General features: G+C 39.5%; 1 protein-coding gene across 1 annotated transcript in view; it reads right to left on the reverse strand.

Moving 5' to 3' along the window:
- Positions 1-3,806: 3,806 nt before the first annotated feature.
- Positions 3,807-23,522, reverse strand: part of BUB1 (BUB1 mitotic checkpoint serine/threonine kinase) — a 40,897-nt gene continuing 21,181 nt past the window's right edge. The window contains exons 14-25 of the mRNA XM_006769212.2: positions 23,155-23,254; positions 22,176-22,257; positions 20,283-20,457; positions 18,226-18,313; positions 14,821-15,059; positions 13,625-13,768; positions 8,482-8,597; positions 8,034-8,195; positions 7,698-7,855; positions 7,423-7,597; positions 6,764-6,870; positions 3,807-4,198 (exon numbers count right to left, since the gene is read on the reverse strand). Coding sequence (XP_006769275.1) covers positions 4,003-4,198; positions 6,764-6,870; positions 7,423-7,597; positions 7,698-7,855; positions 8,034-8,195; positions 8,482-8,597; positions 13,625-13,768; positions 14,821-15,059; positions 18,226-18,313; positions 20,283-20,457; positions 22,176-22,257; positions 23,155-23,254 — 1,742 coding nt within the window. The 3' untranslated portion in view covers positions 3,807-4,002. The remainder of the gene's footprint in view (positions 4,199-6,763; positions 6,871-7,422; positions 7,598-7,697; positions 7,856-8,033; positions 8,196-8,481; positions 8,598-13,624; positions 13,769-14,820; positions 15,060-18,225; positions 18,314-20,282; positions 20,458-22,175; positions 22,258-23,154; positions 23,255-23,522) is intronic.

Here is a 23,522-nt window from a genome sequence, read left to right on the forward strand (position 1 = left end):
CATCCATCCCTCCAGCCAGGTCATAGTGGATCTCGGTACAGGGCCCACAAGGGCCGGTGTCCCCCATCTCCCAGAAGTTCTCTTGTGGCCCAAAGGAAAGCACACGGCTGGCGGGGACCCCTAAGCTAAGCCAGATGTCCCTGCTGTCCAGATCTGGGTCCAGCCCTGCCTTGGGGTCACCACCAAAGTAGGAGACCCATAGCCTGTCCTCAGGGATCCCATAGACCTGAGTGAGCAGTGCCCAGGCCATGTGCTGCAAGACCTCCTTAAAATACTCACCCCCAAATGCCCAATTGCCAAGCATCTCCAAGAAGGTGTGATGGGAAAGGTCTCGGCCCAAGTCCTCCAGGTTGTTGTGGCTTCCTCCGGCCCTCACACATTTCTGGCTGTGGACCACATGTCGGAAGCCTGCCATCTCGCTTCGTGGATCCATGGTGCCCAGGAAGATTGGCTTGGACTGGTTTATGCTGGTGTTGACAAAGAGTAATCTGGGGTGGCCGTGGGGCCGCACGGAAGCGGATGGCACGAGTCGGTGGCCATGGCGGGTCCAAAAGCAGCTCAGGAAGGCATCACGGAGGGCTGACGCCTGGGCTGGAGGGGGCTCGGAGGAGAGCGGCTGGCGGCTGGAGTCCACAACCCAGGCATGTGCCCTTGGCAGGAATCGAACCTAGGACCCTTCAGTCCGCAGGCCCACGCTCTATCCACTGAGCCAAACCAGCTAGAGCGTCCTCTGCTACCTCTTAAAGCAATCTTTCTCAACTTGGGAATTAGCACTTAGCGAGCTTTTACCTTTTGGGATAATCTGAAAACAAAAACAAACAAAAAACACAGTGACACAAGCCTGTTTGGGGGACCGCATGACACTTGGCTGTGGGCCTGTGTTGAATTTCCATTTGCCTGTGTGAATTCCTGCCTTCTATGGAGCCATAGCCTTGCCGAGACAGGGATTTGGTTATTGTTGTCATTTGCTTCTGAGAGTCTCATGCCCTGATTCTCCATGGACTGAAGAAAATCTCTGGATCTAGCTTGTACCCCTTGTTTACATCTCTCCTGGGCCTTTTGCCTTTTTTTTCATTGGCTGTCAATTCTCATCAGCTGTTTTATTTCCTCAGTTCCCTGCCTTCCAAACATTAATTATCTGTGTTCCTACCGTCTTGAGGTTGTACAAGTCATTTTATAAAAAACTGACCACGTATAAAATCAGTCTCCTCTCAAATATTCCTCCCTTCTTAACTCTAGGTTCTAGCACTTTCCCATTTACCATCACACCAAAAAAATTAAGATACCTAGGAATAAACTAAAGAGATAAAAGACCTCTATTCAGAAAACTTTAGGACATTAAAATCAATAGAAAAAATACCCTTGGGTGAGGATTAACAACGACAAATGTTCATATTAATCTAAGCAATCTTTAGTTCAATGCAACCACTATAAAAATGCCAATGGCATTTTTCATGTAAATAAAGTCCCAGCCCAGCCCACATGGTTCAGTGGTTGAGCATCAACCTATGAACCTGAGGGTCATGTTTAGATTCACGGTCAAGGCACATGCCTGGGTTGTGGGCTCAATCCCATGTGGGGCCTGCAGGAGGCAGCTGATTGATGATTCTCTCTCATCATTAATGTTTCTATCTCCTTCCTCTCTGAAATCAATAAAATATATTTTTTTAAAAATTTAAAAAGTCATACAATTTTTAGGAACCACATAAGATCCTGAATAGTCGAAGCAATCCTGAGCAAAGCTGCATCACACTTACTGAGTTTAAGCTACATTACAAAGTTGTACTGAAAAGTGTGACATAAAACCAGAAACCTAGACCAACTAAACAAAATTAAGTGCCCAGAAATAACCCCTGCATATAAGTTCAACTACTATGTGACAAGGAAGCCAAGAATACTCAATAGAAGGGAAAGCTCTTCAATAACAGTGTTAGGGAAAGTGCATATTCACTTGAAATAGAATGAAACTTGGACCTCTTTCTTATAACATTTCCAAAGTAAACATGAGGTTTAAATATAAGACCTGAAACTGTGACACAGGGAAAAGCTCCTTGACATGGGTTTGTTAATATATTTTTGGATGACACCAACACCAAAAGCGACAAAAGCAAATATCAACCAGAAAAACCTTCTGCAGAGCAAAAGAAACAATCTATAATATGAAAGGGAACCTACACACACACACACACACACACACACACACACACACACACACAAGCAAAACCAAACAGGAAAGACAAGAAATAAGCATTTTCATAGTGATGGTTACTTGAAACTTTAAAATTTAGGAGACTTTCTTATTTTTCAATTGAGGATGGCATTTTATGACACAAAATTTAAAAAAAAGTTAATTTAAAACTTTATGTAAGAGCCAAAAAGTACTACAAAACTTTATAACACAAAAATTTTAAAAATGTCATGGCAACAGAAATTTTAAATCAAAAACAGACAATAAACTGGAACAAATATTTGCATCTCATACATCAAGGGCTCTGACAAATTAACCTGAAAAAGAACAATCCAAATAAAATGTGCACGAAAGATCCGAGTTCACAGAAATACACAGCTCTTGAATATATTAATATATTTGGTGTAATTCCTGAGAATGCAAATGAAGACCACAGGAAATCCCATGTTTCACGTGTCACAGCAGTAAAGGTCACAGAGCTGTGATGTTAGTGGAGGTGTAGAGAACAAAAGCTTCCATGCTGGCTGGCACAGACCCCATGGGGGCAGTTTGCAAATATCGACACAAAATGTTAAATGCACTCACCTTTAACCTAGCAATTTCACTTCTAGGAATTTATAGATGTTATCAGATAACTGAGTATTACACAGCCATTAACATTCAATGTGACCATGCCATATGTAGTTACTCTCTACTATACATTAAGTGAAAAAAAAATTCTGCTAATTGTGTCAGAAATACATAGAAATATGCATAAAATCATTTTTGGAAAGGTTCACAAAAAAGTGGGTTTTGCCCTGACCAGTGTTGATCAGTGGTTAGTGTCAGCCTGCACACAGAAGGGTCTCAGGTTTGATTCCTAGTCCAGGTCACGTACCTGTACCTGTACCTGTACCTGTTTCAGTTCAGCTCAGTGCCTCCAGTTAGGGTGAGGGAGCTAACCTTCACCAATGTTTCTCTCTTCCTCTCCCTTCCACTCTCTCTGAAAAAGCAATGAAAAAAATATCCTCAGTTGAGGATTAACAACAAAAAACAACAACAACAAAAAGTTGGTGGAGGTGGCCTTTGGAACGGGGGAAAAGGAGTGGGAGTCAGTGTAGGAGGAAGCAGTTGTCTGGATTCTGAACTGGTGCTGCCTCAGATTGGCTTTTCTTCATTATGCTAATGAAGGAGGGAGGAAGTTCAGTTCAGGTTGTAGGAAGCTTCCAGCTTTAGAATTAATAAATGATAAGTTGGCTACTATAATTTTAGGGCTAACTTAATGATTTACACAGCTTATAAGGCTATTTTTAAGATGTGAGATTTTCCTTTGAATGGTATTTTTAAATAATGAAGAGGCCTAAGATTTATCACTTTAGTATTTCCCATAGATAGCAATGAAGAACAGGCAATAAGACAGGGAAAGTATTCATAACAACTTGAGTCCCTTGGCTATGTTTGGAGAATTTTTGCTTATTTTACATAAATACAAACCCTCAAATTTGGATAAAGGCTGTTTTGGCCCTTTTTTGGCTTAGAGTGAACAGGTGAGTGTTTAAAAACTGATTTTAGAGAATGTCCACAGACCAATTCTTCTCATGAATGTTTATGTCCAAAGAGCAGCCATGCTACACAGGGATCTTATTAAGCTGTGTATTTTGTTGAATTATTGACAATAACCAAGCACTCACATGAATATATTTTATAGACTTTTAAAAAAGAAACATTTACAAAAAGAAAAAACAACAAAGAAACATTTACACAAACAATAAACATGAAGGCTCAAAGTGAGCAGGCCAGCATTTACAACGTGATTTTTCAGGAGTGCTCGTGTCTTATTTTCGAGAACGTTTATGTTCTAAGAGCAGTACAATTAGCCTGTTACGGAGGGTTTTAATCTTGTTTGTATAGTGTTGTTGAAATATCTTCTTTAGCTTTTGCCTTAACAAATCCAAAGACGGAAGATGATGACAATCTGGTATATTCAACATGATGTGGAAAAACTCATTCCACATATCCAAATGTGGAAGCCTGGGAAAACAAAGCACAAATAAAGGATAAAATGTAGCATTCCACATGCAAGGCCCACTCTTGCCTTTGACTCCCAGTCATGGAGAACTGAACATTAACAACCTTCACCTACACACAACTCAATGCATCAAGAAAAGGAATGTTCAATCTACCCTATATAATAAAGAGGTGATATTCAAATTAACCCTCACGTCATCACACCATCACAAGATGGCTGCGCCCACAGCAGAGGCGGGGTTCCTATAACACAAGATGGCTGCGTCCACAGTGGAGGCGGGGGTCGCGTAACACAAGATGGTTGCGCCCACAGCAGAGGCAGGGTTCCCATAACAAGCCATAATGAGCGATAAGAAGGGACCTGAGGCTGTGTGGCGCCAGGCTAGGGCACCTGAGGCTGCACCCCCCGCCTGGTGGGGCTTGATAGGGGACCTGAGGTCATGCCCCCTGCCCCGGCACCAGGCCAGGGGACCTCAAGCTGGGCCAGGGGACCTGAGAGTACACTGGGGTACCTGAGGCTGCGCTCCCCACCTGGCAGGGCTTGATGGGGCCCCTGAGGCTGAGACTTGCTTGATGGGGGTGGGGCTGGCCAGGTATGGGTCTCGCATGATTTCAAGGTGCACGTGGGTGGGTGGGGACTTGACTCTGGGTTCTGCGGCGTACCCCAGACTCTGACAGGAGGAAGATTTTCATATACATTTTACTAATTTTCTTTCATCTCTGACACTTCTATTATAAAGAGCAAATAACAATATTAAAATATTTCCTCTAATTAATTCCCTTTTAATGTGCACACATTTCGTGCACCAGGCCACTAGTTTATAAATAAGAGATATAATTAAACATCTATAAATATCTTATTTCCAAAATGTGATTCAAGAAAAGTAGTCTTAGTAATAATAGCTCTTAAGTGGAAAACCTTTCTCTTTTAATTTTTTTAAGAATATTGATCTGTTTATCACTACCAGTATTTCCAATATTGTCAGATCTGATAATCTGGTCAATGGCTCTGACAAGCCTCATTGCATCCATGCCAGGAACAGGCGGAAAGGCTGGGATGCCCAGAACAGAGCACAGATTTAAAGTTCTAACCACTGTAATGGCTAAAGCTATCTGCAAAAATTCCAGAATGGAGGTAATGCACTGGGGGAAATTTGTGTTCCAGGCAGGAAATCCAGTCCATTATTATCAGGCCTGCTTAGAGTTAATTTATGGCTACTCTAGTCAGAGATTGAAGCCTCTGAATAATGCTCTGATCCCTCCATGATGAGCAAGAGAAAGCATAAAGTAGTTGCTAAATTTGATGATTCATGCAGAATAAAGCATACTTAAGTTTTCCTCTGGGGCCTCTTATCTATGTACAGACCCTGCATTTTATAAAATTACTATTGACAGGTCTTTTTCTTGTAAGGTCTGTAAAATTCCATTCTGGCTGTACACTTAAGGTGAATGTCTTTTTCAATGTATGTTTTCATATTTCAGAAACATTTAAGAAAAAGTATCCTATATAATAAAAGCTCAGCGACCCTTACAGCAGAACAACCAGAACGACCAGTCGCTATGACATGTACTGACCACCAGAGGGCAGACATTTAATGCAGGAGCTGCCCCCCTGGTGGTCAGTGCACTCCCACAGTGGTAGTGCTGCTCAGCCAGAAGCCACGCTGGCGAGCACAGTGGCAGGTGTGGGAGCCTTTCCTGTCTCCACGGCAGCGGTAAGGAGTGGTGAGACAAGTGGTAAGGAGCGAGCAGGCAGGCGGTTAGGAGCAAGGGGTCCCGGGTTGCAAGAGGAATGTCCGACTACCAGTTTAGGCCCAATCTAAACTGGCAGTCAGACATCCCCCAGGGGGTCCCAGAATGTGAGAGGGCGCAGTCCGGGCTAAGGCCCTCCCCTTCCCCCGTACAAATTTCGTGCATTGGGCCTCTAATAAATGATATAATGAGTATACATGTACCAAATGCTCAACTTAAACATTACCAATAGTTCCTTCACACATTATATGAAGAGAGCCATCTATGTTGAAAGGAAGAATCCTAGTCAATCATTAATTGCCACTGTGATTTTACAGATGAGAAAACAGTCTCAGAAATACTACAGTCATGCAGGGGTGGGACTTAAAACCCTACCCTGTGATGGATAGTTGCCTCATCATATTATTCTATAATTTACACAGCACTTTTGCATGCATTATTTCTCTTGCTTCTTATAATAAACATCTAGGGTACACAGGAGGGTTATAATTTCCATTTCCATAGGCAAGAGGACAAACATGCAACAACTGGAGGCTTGGTAACACCAGGTGATTGGTGCATACAGGAGGCAACCATTCAGCCACGGTTTTCATTGCTTCTAGGAGGCCCTGGCTGCCACACTGTCTCAGATGAGAACAGAGTAATGAAGCTGTGGAACTTGCTCACTGTACCCAGCACCCAGGAATGTGCCATGTCACCATACTTGCCAAGGCATGGGTTTTCCACGCAGGCAGAGATCCATTTCCCCTTGAGATGGAACTCAATACACCACCATATTTATTCTCTCCTTACGGTAGTACTAGTGCTAATACCCACCTTCTAAAAAGACCTTCAGGCTTCCAGACTCCTCCTTCATTTTTCACTTTCATGTAAGAGCCAAAAAGCATGCAGTACACGGTTGCAGCAACTCCAAAGTAATCAATCTACAAAGAAAATATAAGTCTATATATCTACAATACTAATTCACACACCAGTATATTAAAATGTCTAACTTACTCAGCAAGCTACACAGTCACAAGAAGTTACTTTTGAAGAATGTGGACATCATATGTTCTGTATCCCACTGATGTGCCCTACTGAATGCCTATCTAGGCTTTGGTGGAAGCTTCCATGGACAGATCACACACTGTCCCCTGAAAGCTCTGTTCTCCTTGAGCTGTTGTGTCCTAAGTCCTTCCTTTCTTTTGTCACCCAGAGGCAAATATAACATTCGAATCCCCTCCCCCAGGGACAGTTTGGAAGGCTTCCTAACTCCTGGCCCTGGGACCCCAACCTCGGCTCTCACTGTGCTCCAAAGCCTCGTGGAATGTGCTCATAACTGAACATAACACTCAAGCATGGCCTAAATCCCAGGATAGGAGACTAGAGCAGCTCATACTAACTAGATGCTCAAATTCATTCTGAAAATATAATATAATTAAGTTATAATATAATAAAGAAAAATGTTTCCAAATCTCTCAGGTTAACTCTTATACCTGGTAGTTCCACGGTTTGTTACTGAGCATCTCAGTACATTGAAAACCGGACGTTTCACACTTTGCTGTAAATGCAGTTCCTTTTGGAAAAAGTTTCATATCTATACTCTGACCCAGGTCAATAAGTGCCAAGCCATCAGATAAATTATCATCTTCTCTGTCCTGTTCCAAAAATCTGTATTAAACACAAACAAGGCCAGGCCGCATGAGCACAATAAAAAAAGTCTGCTTGGCAAATGGTAAGAGGAGAGCCTTGTAAAAAACACAACACTTGCCTGCTTCCAAGTATGAAGTTGTCTGGTTTAATGTCTCCATGGATGATCTCGCAGCTGTGGACTTGTTCAATCATGTGCAGCATTCTTATAGCAAAGGAAAGCACTAGAGCTTGAGGCATCACTTTCTCAGGGGTGTTTTTATAGAGATTGATAGCATTCTAGAAACAATGAAAAGTGGAATCATGAGTTGGGTACACAGGATTAATGAAATTTCAAGTCAAGAGCTTTGCCCCAGCCTACCACTCCAATGAAAGCTCCAAGTATACAAGGTATGTGCAAGGCATAAGATAAAGAATTTCAAATTCATATCCACATCATCAATGTGAATACACTTACCAGTAATGTTCCATAGCTGTAGAGATCTCCCACTAATACACTGCCATCCTGGAAGAAGTGGGCAGAATAGAACTTGATAAACATGTGTCGCTCACTGGGTGGTAGTCTCTCCATCAGCTGGGTCCCAATGTAGAATTCCCAGGCATTGGCAGGCTTCTGGACCTGCAAACCAGGTGTGTCACATTCAAATCCAGTCTCACATTCTACAAAGGATGGCAGGAAAGCAATTTCTATCCCAATGAAGGACATGGGTGGGAAGTGATGACAAGCTGTGCGGTGTTGCTGTATTATTGAACCTGCTGCAACTTAATTTTACTGAGTCCATGTAGGATAATTTTGGTTCTTAAGTGGGGGCTATAAACCTAAATGAAAGAAACTACCAGTCTAAGAAAAGAAAAGCTCTAAAAGGCAGTTCTCTATTAAACAAAAAGCTGCCCAGATCACTTACCTTCAAAACAAATTTCTGTTTACTTTTAGTATCCTTCACATCTCCATGGGTAACTTCATAGACTTGAGCAAAAGCCCCTTCTCCAAGAAGGTGATCAATATAGACCAGCAAAGAACCTGAGGACACAGACATGTCAAAAAAAAAAATGATTAACTAAATCCAAAGAAAGCAGAAGGAAAAAAAGAACTAGAGAAAAAAACAATTAAAGAAATTGAAAACAGAAAATCAATAGAGAATATAAAAAAACCCAAAAGCTAATTATTTTAATTTTTTAAAAAGATCAATAAAGACAATAAGCCCATACCCAGGTTACCTAAGAAAAAGAGAGGACACACAATATTAATATCAAAAGTGAACATGTTACTATTATCAATGAAATGAAACAGAGGCATCACTACAGATTCTATGAACATTAAAAGGATAATAAAGGAATACTATGAGCAATTCTATGCCCACAAACTTGCTAACCTAGATAAAATGGACCAATTCCTTGAAAGAAACAATGTACCACAATTCGCACAGGAATAGACAATCTGAGTATGCCTCTATCTAGTAAAAAAATTGAATCAATAATTAATAGCCTTTCTAAACAGAAAGCACCAAGCCCAGATGGTTTCACTGGTGAATTTTACCAAACAAAGGAAGAAATTATAGCAATTCTCTACAATAGCTTTCAAAGGATAGAAGCAGAGGAAAAACTTATTAACCCATTCTATGAGGTCAGCATTACCCTAATACCAAACCAGGCAAACACATTACAAGAAAAGAAAATTAGCCCTAACCGGTTTGGCTCAGTGGATAGAGCGTCAGCCTGCGGACTGAAGGGTCCCAGGTTCAATTCCGGTCAAGGGCATGTACCTTGGTTGCCGGCACATCCCCAGTAAGGGGGTATGCAAGAGGCAGCTGATCAATGTTTCTAACTCTTTATCCCTCTTCCTTCCTCTCTGTAAAAAATCAATAAAATATATTTTAAAAAATTATAAAAAAGAAAACTAAAAATCAGTATCTCTCAAGAACACAGATGCAAAAATTCTCAACAAAATATTGGCAAATCAAATCCAAAAAACTGTAGAAAAAAATTATACACCACAACCATGTAGGATTTAATTCAGGTATGCAAAGCTAACTATACATTAAAAAATCAGTTAAAGTAATTGATCACATAAACAGACTAAAAATAAAAATCATATGGTTATATCAATAACTGCAGAAAAAGTATTTAATAAAATTCAACATTCAATCATGATAACAATTCCCTGCAAACTAGGAATAGAGGGGCACTTCCTCAACTTTTGTAGAAAATCTACAAAAAACCTACTGCTAGCATCATACTTACTGGTGAGAAACAATATATATGTTTCCCCACTAAGATCAGGAATAAAGTGAGGATATCTCTTCTCATTATTCCTATTCAACATCGTACTCAAAGTCCTAGTTAATGCAATAAGTGAAAAAAAGGAACTAAGAGGCATACAAACTGGGGTAAAAGAAATAAAAATGTTGTCATTTGTACACAGATGACAGCAGTATTGCCTATCCAGAAAAATCTCAAAGAATCAACAAAAATCTGTAGCTAATAAGTGATTATAGCTAGGTTGCAGGATACAAGGTTAATGTACAAAAGTCAGTTGCTTTCCCTATGTACCGAGATGAATAAATACAATTTGAAATTAAAAACACAATACCATTAACATGTCACTCCAGTATGCAAAGCTCATTAAAAACTAACAAAATATGTACAAGATCTGCCCTGGCCAGCGTTGCTCTGCAGTTAGAGCATTGGCCCATATACCAAAGGACTGAGGGTTCAAGTCCCAGTTAAGGGCATGTGCCTTGGTTGCAATTCAAGCCTATGCCCCAACTGGGGGACAGGTGCAAGGCAACCAATCGAGGCAAACAACACTGGTTTTTCTCTCTCCTCCTTTTTCTCTCTCCTCCCTTCCACTCTAAAAAAGGAATGAAAAACAAAAAAAAATTTCCTCAAATGAGAATTAACAACAACAACAACAAAAACACAAACATAAAAAAAGCAGAAGGTCTATATGAGGAAAATGACAAAACTCTGATGAAAAAAATCAAAGATTTAAATAGAGCTATTTCATGTACATGAACAGGAAGACATGAAAGTGTCAAGTTGTTATTCTTCCCATCTTGATAATATAGATTCAATGTAATATTTCATAGATATTGACAAACTGATTCTAAACTTTATATGGAGAGGAAAAAGACCCAGAATAGCCAGCACAATATTGAAGAATAACAAATCAAAGAACTGACACTACCCAACACCAACATCAAGACTTACAATAAAAGCTACCATAATCGCCCTGACCGGTTTGGCTCAATGGATAGAGTGTCGGCTTGTGGACTAAAGGGTCCCAGGTTGGATTCCAGTCAAGGGCATGTACCTTGGTTGTGGGCACATCCCCAGTAGGGGGTGTGCAGGAGGCAACTGATGGATGTTTCTCTCTCATCAATGTTTCTAACTCTCTATCCCTCTCCCTTCCTCTCTGTAAAAAATCAATAAAATATATTTTTTTAAAAAAGCTACCATAATCAGGACACTGTGGTATTGGTGAAAGGGTAGATAAATAGGTCAATGAACAGACAGAAATAGACCCAGAAACAGACCCAAACAAATCTAGTCAGCTGCTCACTGACAAAGAAGCAAAGGCAATTAAGAAAGGAGAGTCTTTTCAATAAATGGTGATAGAATAACTGAACATCAACTTGCAAAAATAAATCTAGATACAACACTTTTCACAAAAGTTCAGTCAAAATGGATCATAGACCTAAATGTAAAACACAGAACTACCAAATAGAACACCCAGAAGACAATAGAGAGAAAATCTAGGTGACCTTGGATTTGTTAATGACTTCTTAGATACAATAAAAGCATAATCTGTGTGCCATGGTTGGTGTGGCTCAGTTGATTGGCCTTTGTCCCGTGTACCAAGAGGTTGCCAGTTTGATTCCTGTCAGAGCACATGCCTGGGTTAGAGCCTTGATCCCCAGTAGAGGGCATGCAGGAGGCAGCTGACTGACATTTCAATCTCCCTCCCCGTCTCCCCCCGCCTCTCTAAAATCAATAAAAGGAAAAGGGAAAAAACATATTTGAAAAAAAAAAAAATGGTCTGTGAAAGAAATGAATGAAAAATAGAATGAAAAACAAAGTCAGAGACTGAAAGAAAATCTTTGCAAAACACTTATCTGATAAAGCACTGTTATCTAAAAAATACAACGAACTCTTTTACTCAACACTAAGAAAATGAACAACCCGATTTAAAAAGGGGCCAAAGATTTATAACTCATCAAAGAAAATACAGATGGCAAATAAACATATAAAAATGTTCAATATCATGTCATTAGGCAAATTAAAAACAATAATGCACATCTATTAATATAGCTAAAACTGAAAACATTGATACCATCAAATGCTGTGAGGATGGGAGCAACAGAACTCTCATTTTTGCTGTTGGGAATGCAAAATGGTAAAACCCTTCTGGAAGACAATGTAAACATATTCTTATGATATAATCCAGCAATCAAACTCCTTGATATTTACCCAAATGAAGTGAAAACTTATGTCCACACAAAACCTGCACTGGGATGTTTACTGCAGCTTTACTCATAATTGCCCAAAACTCAGAAACAGACAAGATAGCCTACAATAGGTGAATGAATAAATAAGTGACGGTGCATTCATACAGTGAATTATTACTCAGCAACTGAAAAGAGCTATTATGCCATTAAAAGACATGGAGGGATCTTAAAAATGCGTATTGCTTAGTGAAAGAAGCCAATCTAAAATGTCTACATACTATATAACATTCTGGAAATGGCAAAACTATGGAGACAGTAGTAAAAAGATGGGTGGTTGGCAGGGTTTTAGGTGAGCACAGGGCAGGTTTAGGGCTGTGAAACTACACTGTATGATATTGTAATGATGGATACACATCATTTCACATTTCTCAAAACAATACTAAAGAAGAGAACCCTAATATAAACTTTAGTTAATAATAATGTAACAATATTGGCTCATCAACTTCAACAAATGTTCTGCACTAAAACAAAATGTTAATAAAGGAGTCTGTGTATTATGTATGGAAAATATGTTGTTAGAATATAATTCCCATTGTTATCCACATCCACTGTTTCCCACTCCCATTTTTTAAAAAATATATTTTATTGATTTTTTTTTTACAGAGAGGAGGGGAGAGGGATAGAGAGTCAGAAATATCAATGAGAGAGAAACATCGACCAGCTGCCTCCTGCACGCCCCCCACTGGGGATGTGCCCGCAGCCAAGGCACATGCCCCTGACCAGAATCGAACTGGGACCCTTGAGTCCGCAGGAGGACGCTCTATCTGCTGAGCCAAACCGGCCAGGGCCCCACTCCCATTTTTATTAGTTTTGAGTACCTTTCAAAAGTTCTCTGGAAATACGATCAAATATGAATATATATATAGACAAAAAGCAACCAGCTTTTTTAAGAAACAAAAAGCAACCAGCCAGTTCAGTGGGTTGAGCGTCAACCTATGAACCAGAGTTTGATTCCTATTCAGGGCACATGTCTGGTTGCAGGCTCTATCCCCAGTGTGGGGCATACAGGAGGAAGCCAATCAATGATTCTCTCTCATCTTTGAGGTTTCTATCTCTCTCCCTCTCCTGTCCTCTCTGAAATCAATAAAAATACTTTTAAGAAAGAGCAGTACATAATACTAGTCTGCTCTTTTCTTAACAGCACGTTTTGGAGGCCATCCCCTATAAGTACAGAGAGCTGCATTTCACTGCAGAGATATCCAGTTATTTATTGAAGCAGTCCCCACTGGCACCTATGTAGCTTCCAACCTGCTGCTTTTACATGCACATATTATTTGGAATATATGCAGTATATCTGTGAGAAATCCTTAGAAGTGATGTCTGCATCTAAAAGTATGTGCATTTTTAATTTTGATAGGTATTGTCAACTGGCCTTCTAGACGTTAGGGCCCCAATAGCAATAAAAATGTTACCTACTTTTATGGCTCAATACCCTTCCCAAGGTGATGGTGGTGCCAGAAGCAAAATCACACACACACGGGTCACCACAAACTTCCCACAGAGAAATAAGAGTTTCAAGTTACTACCACATAGTTCTTACCCAGCTGAAACTCAGTCTTGGGCTTGATGGCAGGAAGTTTACACTGCCACTCGAAAGCATTTGGACTGGAGCGCACTGGTTGAGAAAGCCCGGACAGAAGTTTGAAAATCAATCGATCATCCCATGGATTCTCAACAGTGAAGTCTTAAAGAAATGGGAACAAAAAATAAATAAATAAATAAAGTTAGTACCTAAGATATTACAAATAAAGCAAGTGGAGACATGCATTAAATAAGCTTTCAGAAGCCTCACCTGTAAAGAGCACTGATTCAAATAATAAAAACCATTTTCAAAAGTCAAAATGAATGGTTCTGTGTAGTTCATTGTTATTTTAGATCTATAATTAGACCAATATTCAGTTAAAACATTTACTTAGTGCTAAGCCTACGTAGGATACTGTCCTGGGTACTTTACAGTTAGTAACTTACTTGGTCCTTCCTATAAGACTAAGTAGGTACTAGCATCATTGCCACTTTACAGAAAGGCCACAGAGGACTGAAATAATCTCAGCTAAGATCACATGACCTCATAGGAGGGGGAGCCAGGATTAGAACCTAGCCAGTCCATCTCCAGAGGCTGGGCTTCTAACCATTATGCAAAATGTTTTTGTGCAGCCTGGGTTTGGGGATCTCTTAAACACTGAACCTGGTTACTTTTCTGTAAAATGGAGACAACAGTATTACATTAAACCCTTGACACATAGTATGCCCTCCGAGTCCAATTTACTCTTCCAACAGGTATTTTTGACACTTTCTAAAATTAAAATGGATTGGCCCTAGCCAGTCTTGTTCAGTGGATAGAACATCGACCCTTGGACAGTAGGGTCGCAGGTATGATTCTGGTCAAGGGCATGTACCTCAATTGCAGGCTTGATCCCTGGCCATTGTGGGAGGCAACCAATTGACGGGTCTCTCTCACATTGATGTTTCACTCTTTGTGTCTCTCCTTCTATTTTGCTCTCTCTAAAAAAAAAAAAAAAAATCAATGGAAAATATCCTTGGGGTAGGATTAAGAAAAAAATAAAATTAAATTAAAATGGATGAACTTGCCCTCTAGCATCAGCAAATGTGATAAAATATGTAAATTCTTTCTGAATGACATTTGAGTCCCTGCTCTTTGAGCTTTTCATGAAGCAGCTTTTACTAGGTGACTGTCCTTATTTGAGGGCATAATGAAGACTGAGAATCTGTTCATACTTGAGGTATCCACATTCCCAAGCGACCGAGGCTGCACCCATTCTGCCTGGAGTCCAGTACTGGTGTCCAATGGTTCCCGCACAACAGGAAGGTTAGTATCTGTGAGTGTACAAGCTTTCAGGTTCCGCTCTGCCTCGCTGGTCAGCATGACACCTGCAGCTGGCTGGCTCGGATGCAGTAAGGATGCTGAAGATGCACTGATGGGGAATGCTGCTTCTGGGCTTTTCTCTTGAATTGGACTGGATGTGTGAAAAAAAAGAGAGAGGAGAAAACTAAATACCACGTGATTACAAGACTACTAGATTTGACCACATAAAAGCCTCACAAAGCAGTTTCCTTTTCATTCTAGGAATGATATTCCAAAATTGCTTCACAAAGTTGATTAAAGCATTTTCTTCAGACAAAACAAAAATATACAAATACACAGCTAGTACCATATGATTAGAAATAAATCAAAGATGTGGTAATATATTCGATAAATTGGTAGGTAATACAGGGAATATTCTTTAGTAGGAAACATTGAGAAGAACCAGTTTATACCCTCCAAGCTATTATAGGAGCACCAGTACTATCACCAAGATTGAACACTTATCTTTATCCAAAATACCTTCTTTTATAACAATGAAATAAACAGAAAGTGTGAACTGCAATCCAACAACCCAACACTGGCACATTTTTACACATATATATGTCTGTACATTCAGCCTCAGTACTCATGGATTCCATATTGATGAATTCACTAGCGGCTGGTGCATGACATTCGTGCACTGGGGGTGGGGGGGGGCGGTGTCCCTTAGGCTGGCCTGCGTCCTCTCGCAGTCCAGGACTCCTCAGAGGATGTCCACCTGCCTGGCCGGACATCCCCGAGGGGCACCCCCCGAGGGGCCTTTAGTGCTGCTTTGGAGGCAGGAGAGGCTCTGGCCACTGCTGCTGCGCTCACCAGCTGTGAGCTGGGCTTCTGGCTGAGCGGCACTCCCTCTGTGGGAGTGCACTGACCCACCAGGTAACAGCTCTTGTGTTGGGCGTCTACCCCCTGGTGGTCAGTGCATATCATAGTGCCCGGTAGTTCCCATTCGGTTGATTTGCATATTAGGTTTATATTATATAGAATGTCCAGGCTAAAATTTATTTATAAACCCCAAATCAATACTCAATGTATAGAGTGACATATAGATCAATGAAACAGAACAGAGAACCCAGAAATGAATCTATACCTATATGGTCAATTAGTATTTGAAAAAGGAGGCAAGAACATACAATGGAGTAAACACAGTCTCTTCAATTAATGGTGTTGGGAAAATTGGGTGGGTATAAAAAAAAAATGAAACTAGACCACCAACTTACACAATACACAAGAATAAACTCAAAATGGATTAAAGACTTGAATGTAAGTTACAAAACCATAAAAATCCTAGAAGAAAACATGGGTAGTAAAATCTCAGACATCTCTCATAGTAATAGTTTTGCTGATATATCTCCTAGGAGAGAGAAACAAAGAAAAAAAATAAACCAATGGGACTACAGCAAACTAAAAAGCTTCTACACGATAAAAAAAAATCAATAAAATCAAAAGGGAACTCATTGCATGGGAGAACATATTTGCCAAGGATACATCTGATAAGGGGTTAATTTCCAATTATATAAAGATATATATTTCCAATATATAAAGAACTTATACAACTCAATATCAGGAAGACAAACCCAATTAAAAAATGGGCAAAGGACTGGGATACTTCTGCAAAGAAGACATACAGCTGGCCAATAGACATATGAAAAAATGCTCAAGAAAAATGCAAATTACAACCACTATGAGATATCACTTCACACCTGCCAGAATGGCAACCATCATCAATAAATCAACAAACAACAAATGCTGGTGAGGATGTGGAGAAAGGGAACACTCATGCACTGTTGGTGGGAATGCAGACAGGTGCAGCCACTGTAGAAAAAAATATGGAGTGTCCTCAAAAAATTAAAAATAGAACTGCCTTTTGATCCAGTGATCCCACTTCTGGGAATATATCCTAAGAATCCTGAAACATCAATTTAAAAGAATATATGTACCCCCTATACTCATTGCAGTGTTATTTACAACAGCCAAGATCTGTACAACAGCCCAAGTGCCCATCAGTCAATGAATGAATAAAAAAAACCATGGTATATTTACACAATGGAATACAATGCAGCCATAAAAAAAAGAAGAAAATCTTATCTTTTGTGACAGCATGGAAGAACCTGAAAATTATTATGCTAAGTGAAATAAGCCAGTCAGAGAAAGACAAATACCATATGACCTCACTTATATGTGGAATCTAATTAACAAAATAAACTGACAAACTAAATAGAAACAGAGGCATGGATACATGGAACAGACTGACAGCTGTGTGAGGGGGGTCACAGAAAACGAAGGGATTAGCCAAAGAACATATAAGCATAACCCATAGACAGAGAACAGTGTGGTGATGGCCAGAGGGAAAGGGGGAGGAGGCTGGGTGGAGGTGGGCAAAGTGGGGGGAGGCTGGGTGGAGGTGGTCAAAGAGGGGGGAAGATGGGGACATCTGTAATAGTGTCAACAATAAAAATAAAATAAAAAATAAAAAGAATATTAAAAAGGTACCAAAGAAATCCCTTTTCTCTAATTAAAAAAAAGGGGGGGGAGGCGGAGTTTGATAACAAGAGCACAGCCCAGTGGTGAGAGTAAGGGTTCTAAAATAAAAGATATGGGGGTTCAAGTTTCCATGCTTCCAATTAGAAGCTGTATGACTTTAGGTCATTATTTAGCCTTCTAAGCCTGGTTTCCTCATCTGTAATGGTAGAAAAGACGAGTTCCTATAACTGAAGGTACTGTACAGTTAATTAAAAGATACAGTTTATGAAAAGCATAGCCACTGTTCTGGGATATAATAAATGCTCAAAAGATTATAGCTACTTTGAGTGTCTATCAGACTACTCAAATATGTTGGAATTTTACTTCTGCAAAACATTAATGTATGGTAAGTCTGCATTGTGCACCAATTCCTAAGTTTAAACACTGTATCTTCTGCCTCATAAAAGGAAGTGATTGACTGTCTTAATTACAATGGGTATAGAGAAGGAATTCTGTTTGCTCAGTTCTGCAACAGGGTCTTTGTCTGGTAAGAGTACTGCAGTTCTGCTCCCCAAATTAGTGGAAATCAGATACAGAAACTCTTCCCACAGGGATTCTCTGCTACCTCATTGCTTTTCTCATAGCCCTGATGTACCCCATGTTTAGATTAATTATTCTGTTTATCCACAGAGAGGACCTTCGGACTTAAAGCTGAGCGTCCATAAAAATGCTATTAGCCTTTAAGGACTGGAATTCTATTACATCTTAAAGCAAAGCTAGAATGAAAATGGAGTGACAGAACCACATGCTCACTATACCTGAACTTTCTGTCTTTTGAGGGTTGCACCACGTTTTCTTCACATGAATCCAAAGTCACATGGGTGCACTGTGCTGCTATCACATTTTCTGAAACATAAAAAATTAGAGGTAGATGTTATGTGGATACGTGTGTACACACATGATTTTATGTTATAAAGTCAAGGATTCCTTTTTATAGTGACTCTTGTTGTAATTTTAAAATAGTGTTCCATGGTAAATGTGCTGTAAGATTTTTAAAAGGGGGGAAAATCACTTTAAAAAACATTCTACTACTAATATATGTGAGCATTTCAACTTTATACATCTAATCCATACAATCCTTCAGAGAATAGGGCCTGGAGAAGGGCAGGTCCACTGTGGGGAGGATGACCAAATCATGGGAGGTTACTGGAATAGGAGGCAGGCCACACGCTGCTTTGGGAGAACTTGAAGACAAGGACATCGAGTATAAAGACTGCCAGGCTTTAGGAGGGCAGGGGTTTTGGTGTCTTTCAGTCAGTCGGTTGTTTTAGTTGATTGAATGATATAGTATGTTTACATCAGAAAGCTCCCTGGCAACAGTTGCCACTCCTTTTAACTAAAGAAAACCCCCCCACACATCTACTGACTAGATAGGGCAGAAATGTAGAATAAACTTCTACCAAGTGATGTTAGTACTATATATAGCCAAATATTACACTGAATTAAATTTTATCAGATATTGCCTCACCAAATAGGTGCTAATATTTTTAAAAACTAGAACATCAGCTCCTACTTATAGAACCAAACTGGCAAATACTATAATTGTAGCCAATTTTTGACTGTTCCGAAAGGCTCTTGACTGATTAAACTAGTTTTCTTGAAGAGAAAAAAACTTTAAAAACGTTTTTTTATTAAAGTGGCAAACTTGTGGTAACACTTGGCAATTGTTCAGGTTTCAGCTGACCTCCTCTTTAAAATTCAGAAAAGAAATATATCATGTTGGGTTAATACTTGACAAAAAACTTTTATACCTTTAGTTAAACATTTTTAAGTATACAAGCTCAAATATGCTTCCATCTAGGGGAGAGAAATTCCTTGGCAATTCTTTTACTGGCATGCTTCAGTGAACAATTGCTTTCTTTTTTAAATAATATTTTTTTTAACATATTTTATTGATATTTTACAGAGAGGAAGGGAGAGAGATAAAAGTTAGAAACATCGATGAGAGAGAGACATCGATCAGCTGCCTCCTGCATATCCCCTACTGGGGATGTGCCCGCAACCCAGGTACATGCCCTTCACCGGAATCGAACCTGGGACCTTTCAGTCCGCAGGCCGACGCTCTATCCACTGAGCCAAACCGGTTTCGGCAACAATTGCTTTCTTAAAAAAAAAAAAAAAAGTGCCAGCAATGATAAGAGTTGGCTAGTAATTCAGTAGTCTTCCAAAAGGTAAAGTAGTTTCAGATCTCATTGCATATATATTTTGTAGGCCAGCAGTTAATAAGTAACAACTATCTGTGCTCAATGAAAATGTTATATATTAAGGTACAATTCATATATACAGTACAAAGATCTTGATATAGAAGTATTACATTTTGGGGAAATAAGGACTATTTAAGTTTTCTCATTACTCTCACTAAATCAGATCACTAAAAAATAAAATTTTCTGCATAGCAGTGTGGCTTAGTGGTTGAGTGTCAGCCCGTGAATCAAAAAGTTACTGATTCAATTTCTGGTCAGGGCACATGCACGGGTTGTAGGCTTAATCCACAGCAGGGGGGCAGGCAGGAGACAGCCGATTAATTTTTCTCTCTCATGGACGTTTCTATTTCTATTCCTTTCCCTTCCTCTCTCTAAATATCAATAAAAACATATTTAAAAATAAATAACATTTTCTTAGTACTTGGCTATGCCTCTAAAGTAATGAGATCTATAGACAAATATCAAGAACTAAAAATTACTATTTGTTACTCTTATCAAATTAATAAAATATAAATGCTCATTATTTTTTATTTAATCTGTCTGTAGTAGCCTTTCTGTTTGTTGTAAAACATAAAATAAACCTATACCCTATACAAGCATTGTTACACAACCTTTATCTTCCAGAGTGTGTGCTGAGTCCACCTGAAGTTTGTGGAAAGGAGTAGATGCAAGCTGTGCAGCAGATGTAAAGTCTCCTGGGCTCTTAGGACTGGGTGCCAGCATCTTGGTGCAGCGGATGCCCCATACTGTCGAGTCATCCCAAAACTCTTCAGCATGAAGTACTTCCTGCAACAAAAGATGAACTGAAAAAAATCAACCATCTCCCTGTGTCAGCCATGAAATTTAACACATTAATGCTTCTGAAGACTCAGAAAAATGAGGAATGAAAGAGGAAACAGGTGTAATTCTGTCTAACACATAGCCACTTTCTCTACTCTGCTTGTTAGAAACAAGTCACTAAGTCCAGCCTACACTCAAAAGAAGGTAAACTAAGCTCCACCTTCTGGATAGAGGAACATCAAAGCATTGGTGAACAAAGGCTAAAACCACTACAGTAATTAATAATTTGGGTGAGATACTTTGAGGCTATACAAATATCCTGTTTTCCTCTTAAAGTTTCACTAGCTAATTTTAATATTCACCTGTGGATCTTGCCTGAAGCAATTATTATCATTGTGACTGACAGCCAGCCATTTTCTATAGCCACTCATTCCTTCTACCTGACTTCGAGTTCTTCTATAGGATGCTTTCTTTCTCTGCCTTTTTATTTATAGCAATATGAATACTTATTTTATTTCTTGGGTTAGAATTTAATACTACCCTATTCTACTTATTTTCTTGCTTATGTTGTCCCAGGTTTGGCCATTGGCTGCTTAGGTTGGCTCCTGTGTCCTTTTTCTGTGTTCCATTTTTTTAAAGCATTTCCTTACTTTCTGGCACTATAAGATACCAGAATTCTAGGCTTGTTTATATTTTTCTAGCCCAGCCCTAGAATCAGCTTTTTCTCCAAGGACACAAAGGTCAATTTTAGAGTCTATGACAAAAGCAGAAACTGCTAAGTCAGAATTGACCATAGCTCTTTAGTTGCCCATAAAAATGCCACCCCTGGTTTTTATATATACTGTGGTCTTCATGAATCCGACCAAGTCTCTTCCAACATGGCAGGAATAGCTGGCTGGTTGTTTTTTTTCAGGTGAACACAGGATAAAGCAATTGGCCTATGCTTAAGGCCAGGATGTATGGATAACTCATTGTGGGTTTTTTAGTCAAAGCACACGTAGTTGAATAGTTCACTAAAATGCGCCTCTGAGATAATGCTACTATATTTGAAATTTAGCCCATTATTTAGGAAATTGTTAAGGTCAAAAAGTCCACCAGAAGCATTAGAGAGCTGGGTGATAATTTATTCAAAAGAATCCACGATGGGATGAACACCACAACCCAGGGTTTAGCAGAGCTTCTTAGCATCTCTTTGACACATCACAACAGAGGGTAGCCTGGGGTAAATGACGAGAAGTACAGCTTGATAAGACTCAGGGCTGAAGTGGAAGCTCAGTGTGCACTGGACACAGAGCTGCTGTAATAGAGAAATGCTTTGGGCCAACAAACAGGTGACACCTATCTGCTGCCATGCCTCACAAAGGATCATCCCAATTTAACTTTTGCTAATAGTCCACTTGTAGGCCTCACTTCCCAGGTCTAGAAAACATGTGTATTTCTCTACCCCACCCTTCACCCCTGTCCTCCTATATAGAGGGCAGGATCTTTGAGAGAAAGGATCACACCAGATTCTTTTTTCAGTTTCTATACCTATCACAGTGTCTGGCACATACTAGATACTCAAAAAATTGTAGAATAATGTACCCCAAAATCGCACTCTTCATATAACATATAATTTTTCAGTAGCTTTACATAAACTATCTAATTTATCAATCACAACTATTTGGTAAAACATAAAGGGAAGAGTGGTCAGACCATTTCACAGATGAGCAGACATTATTTACCTTTGGTCTTGGAGAAACTCTGCTTATAGAGCGTTCGCCAAAAGCCCTGGCTCCTGTGGGTTTGTTTATAGGCTGTGGTAATCTAAGAAAAGATTTGTAAAATTATAAATAATAAAACATGCTAAGGAAATAAATGTTACTACCTGAGTGTTAGAAACACTCTCCAGTTATCCTATTTAACTACTTAGTACTTACATATATATTCCTTACATTTGCAATAGTTGTAGCAAAACTAAGTGCAAACTGAATTAATGTGACTATGTAGATAAGAGTAGAACAAGTTACTTCAGCGAGGGTGGAAAATACAAAAGTTTCTATTCTACCGAGCTATAAGTTTTAGGAACAGAGTTAGTGGTATGGCCACAGGTCAGGGATGCCGTGCATTTGATTAATTTCCAGTGCTTAGTTTAGCTATGGGATTTCTCTCTGATAGCTGGTCAGCCCTTTCTTCTTTCTGCCACAGTATAAATCACGTCCATATTGTGATATCTTTAATTCATACAGACACTTCTCTTTGCATGGTTTAAACTATTAATACTGAAAATTCCTGAAGCTACCCTCTCTAATGTAATTTCCCTTGGCCTTCAAACATATTATCTCTGCAGTATGAACCTCCATAAGCCATCTCCTTTTCTACCTGATCAACCCTGCAAATATAAACAGAGCATGTACAGATATCAGGATTGGTGAATTCATTCACATCTAATAAAAGTTCAAATCCACAGAATCCCTCAGTTCTCGGATAATTTACTACTATAACCTTTTACTGCAGGAAGTCTGCTTTCTTTTGAGTCCTGCATAGCACTGAGGATATGGGGAAGGTTAGCAATAATCTGGTCATCGGGTCAGAAAGACCATCAGCGGCGAGCTGGGGCTATAATGCAGATCACTTGATTGGCAGACTACTCTATTGCCACTTCACTGCCTTGAGACACAGAGGACTCTCCTCCAAGGAGATTTTAACTAGGTGTTTCTTTACCCGTAATTTTCTTTGTTTCCATCTTCAAACACGGAAAAAGCAGATGACAAAGAAGAGATAATCTTATTGACTCCCCAAGTTCCAGAAGAACTTGACTTTTCTGCAATAGGAAAAAAACCCCAGCATTTAATTGTTGCACTGGGGAGAAAACGTTCTTCTTTATACTAAACTTCAACTATAAATAAGAAAATGGAATAATAGCTCACAGAAAAGAAGTGATAGCAGCATTTCAAATACTAGGTAATGCGATAAGTTACTATGTATTGAGGTAAAGTAACTTAATTATGGTCACAGGGGTTCGCATTCAAGTTCTTGCCACATATAAAAACATGGTGTTCATCATTCTCCTAAAACATTGTTATTGTCAC

Source organism: Myotis davidii, unplaced genomic scaffold (assembly GCF_000327345.1).
Source record: "Myotis davidii unplaced genomic scaffold, ASM32734v1 scaffold744, whole genome shotgun sequence".
Lineage (NCBI taxonomy): Eukaryota > Metazoa > Chordata > Mammalia > Chiroptera > Vespertilionidae > Myotis > Myotis davidii.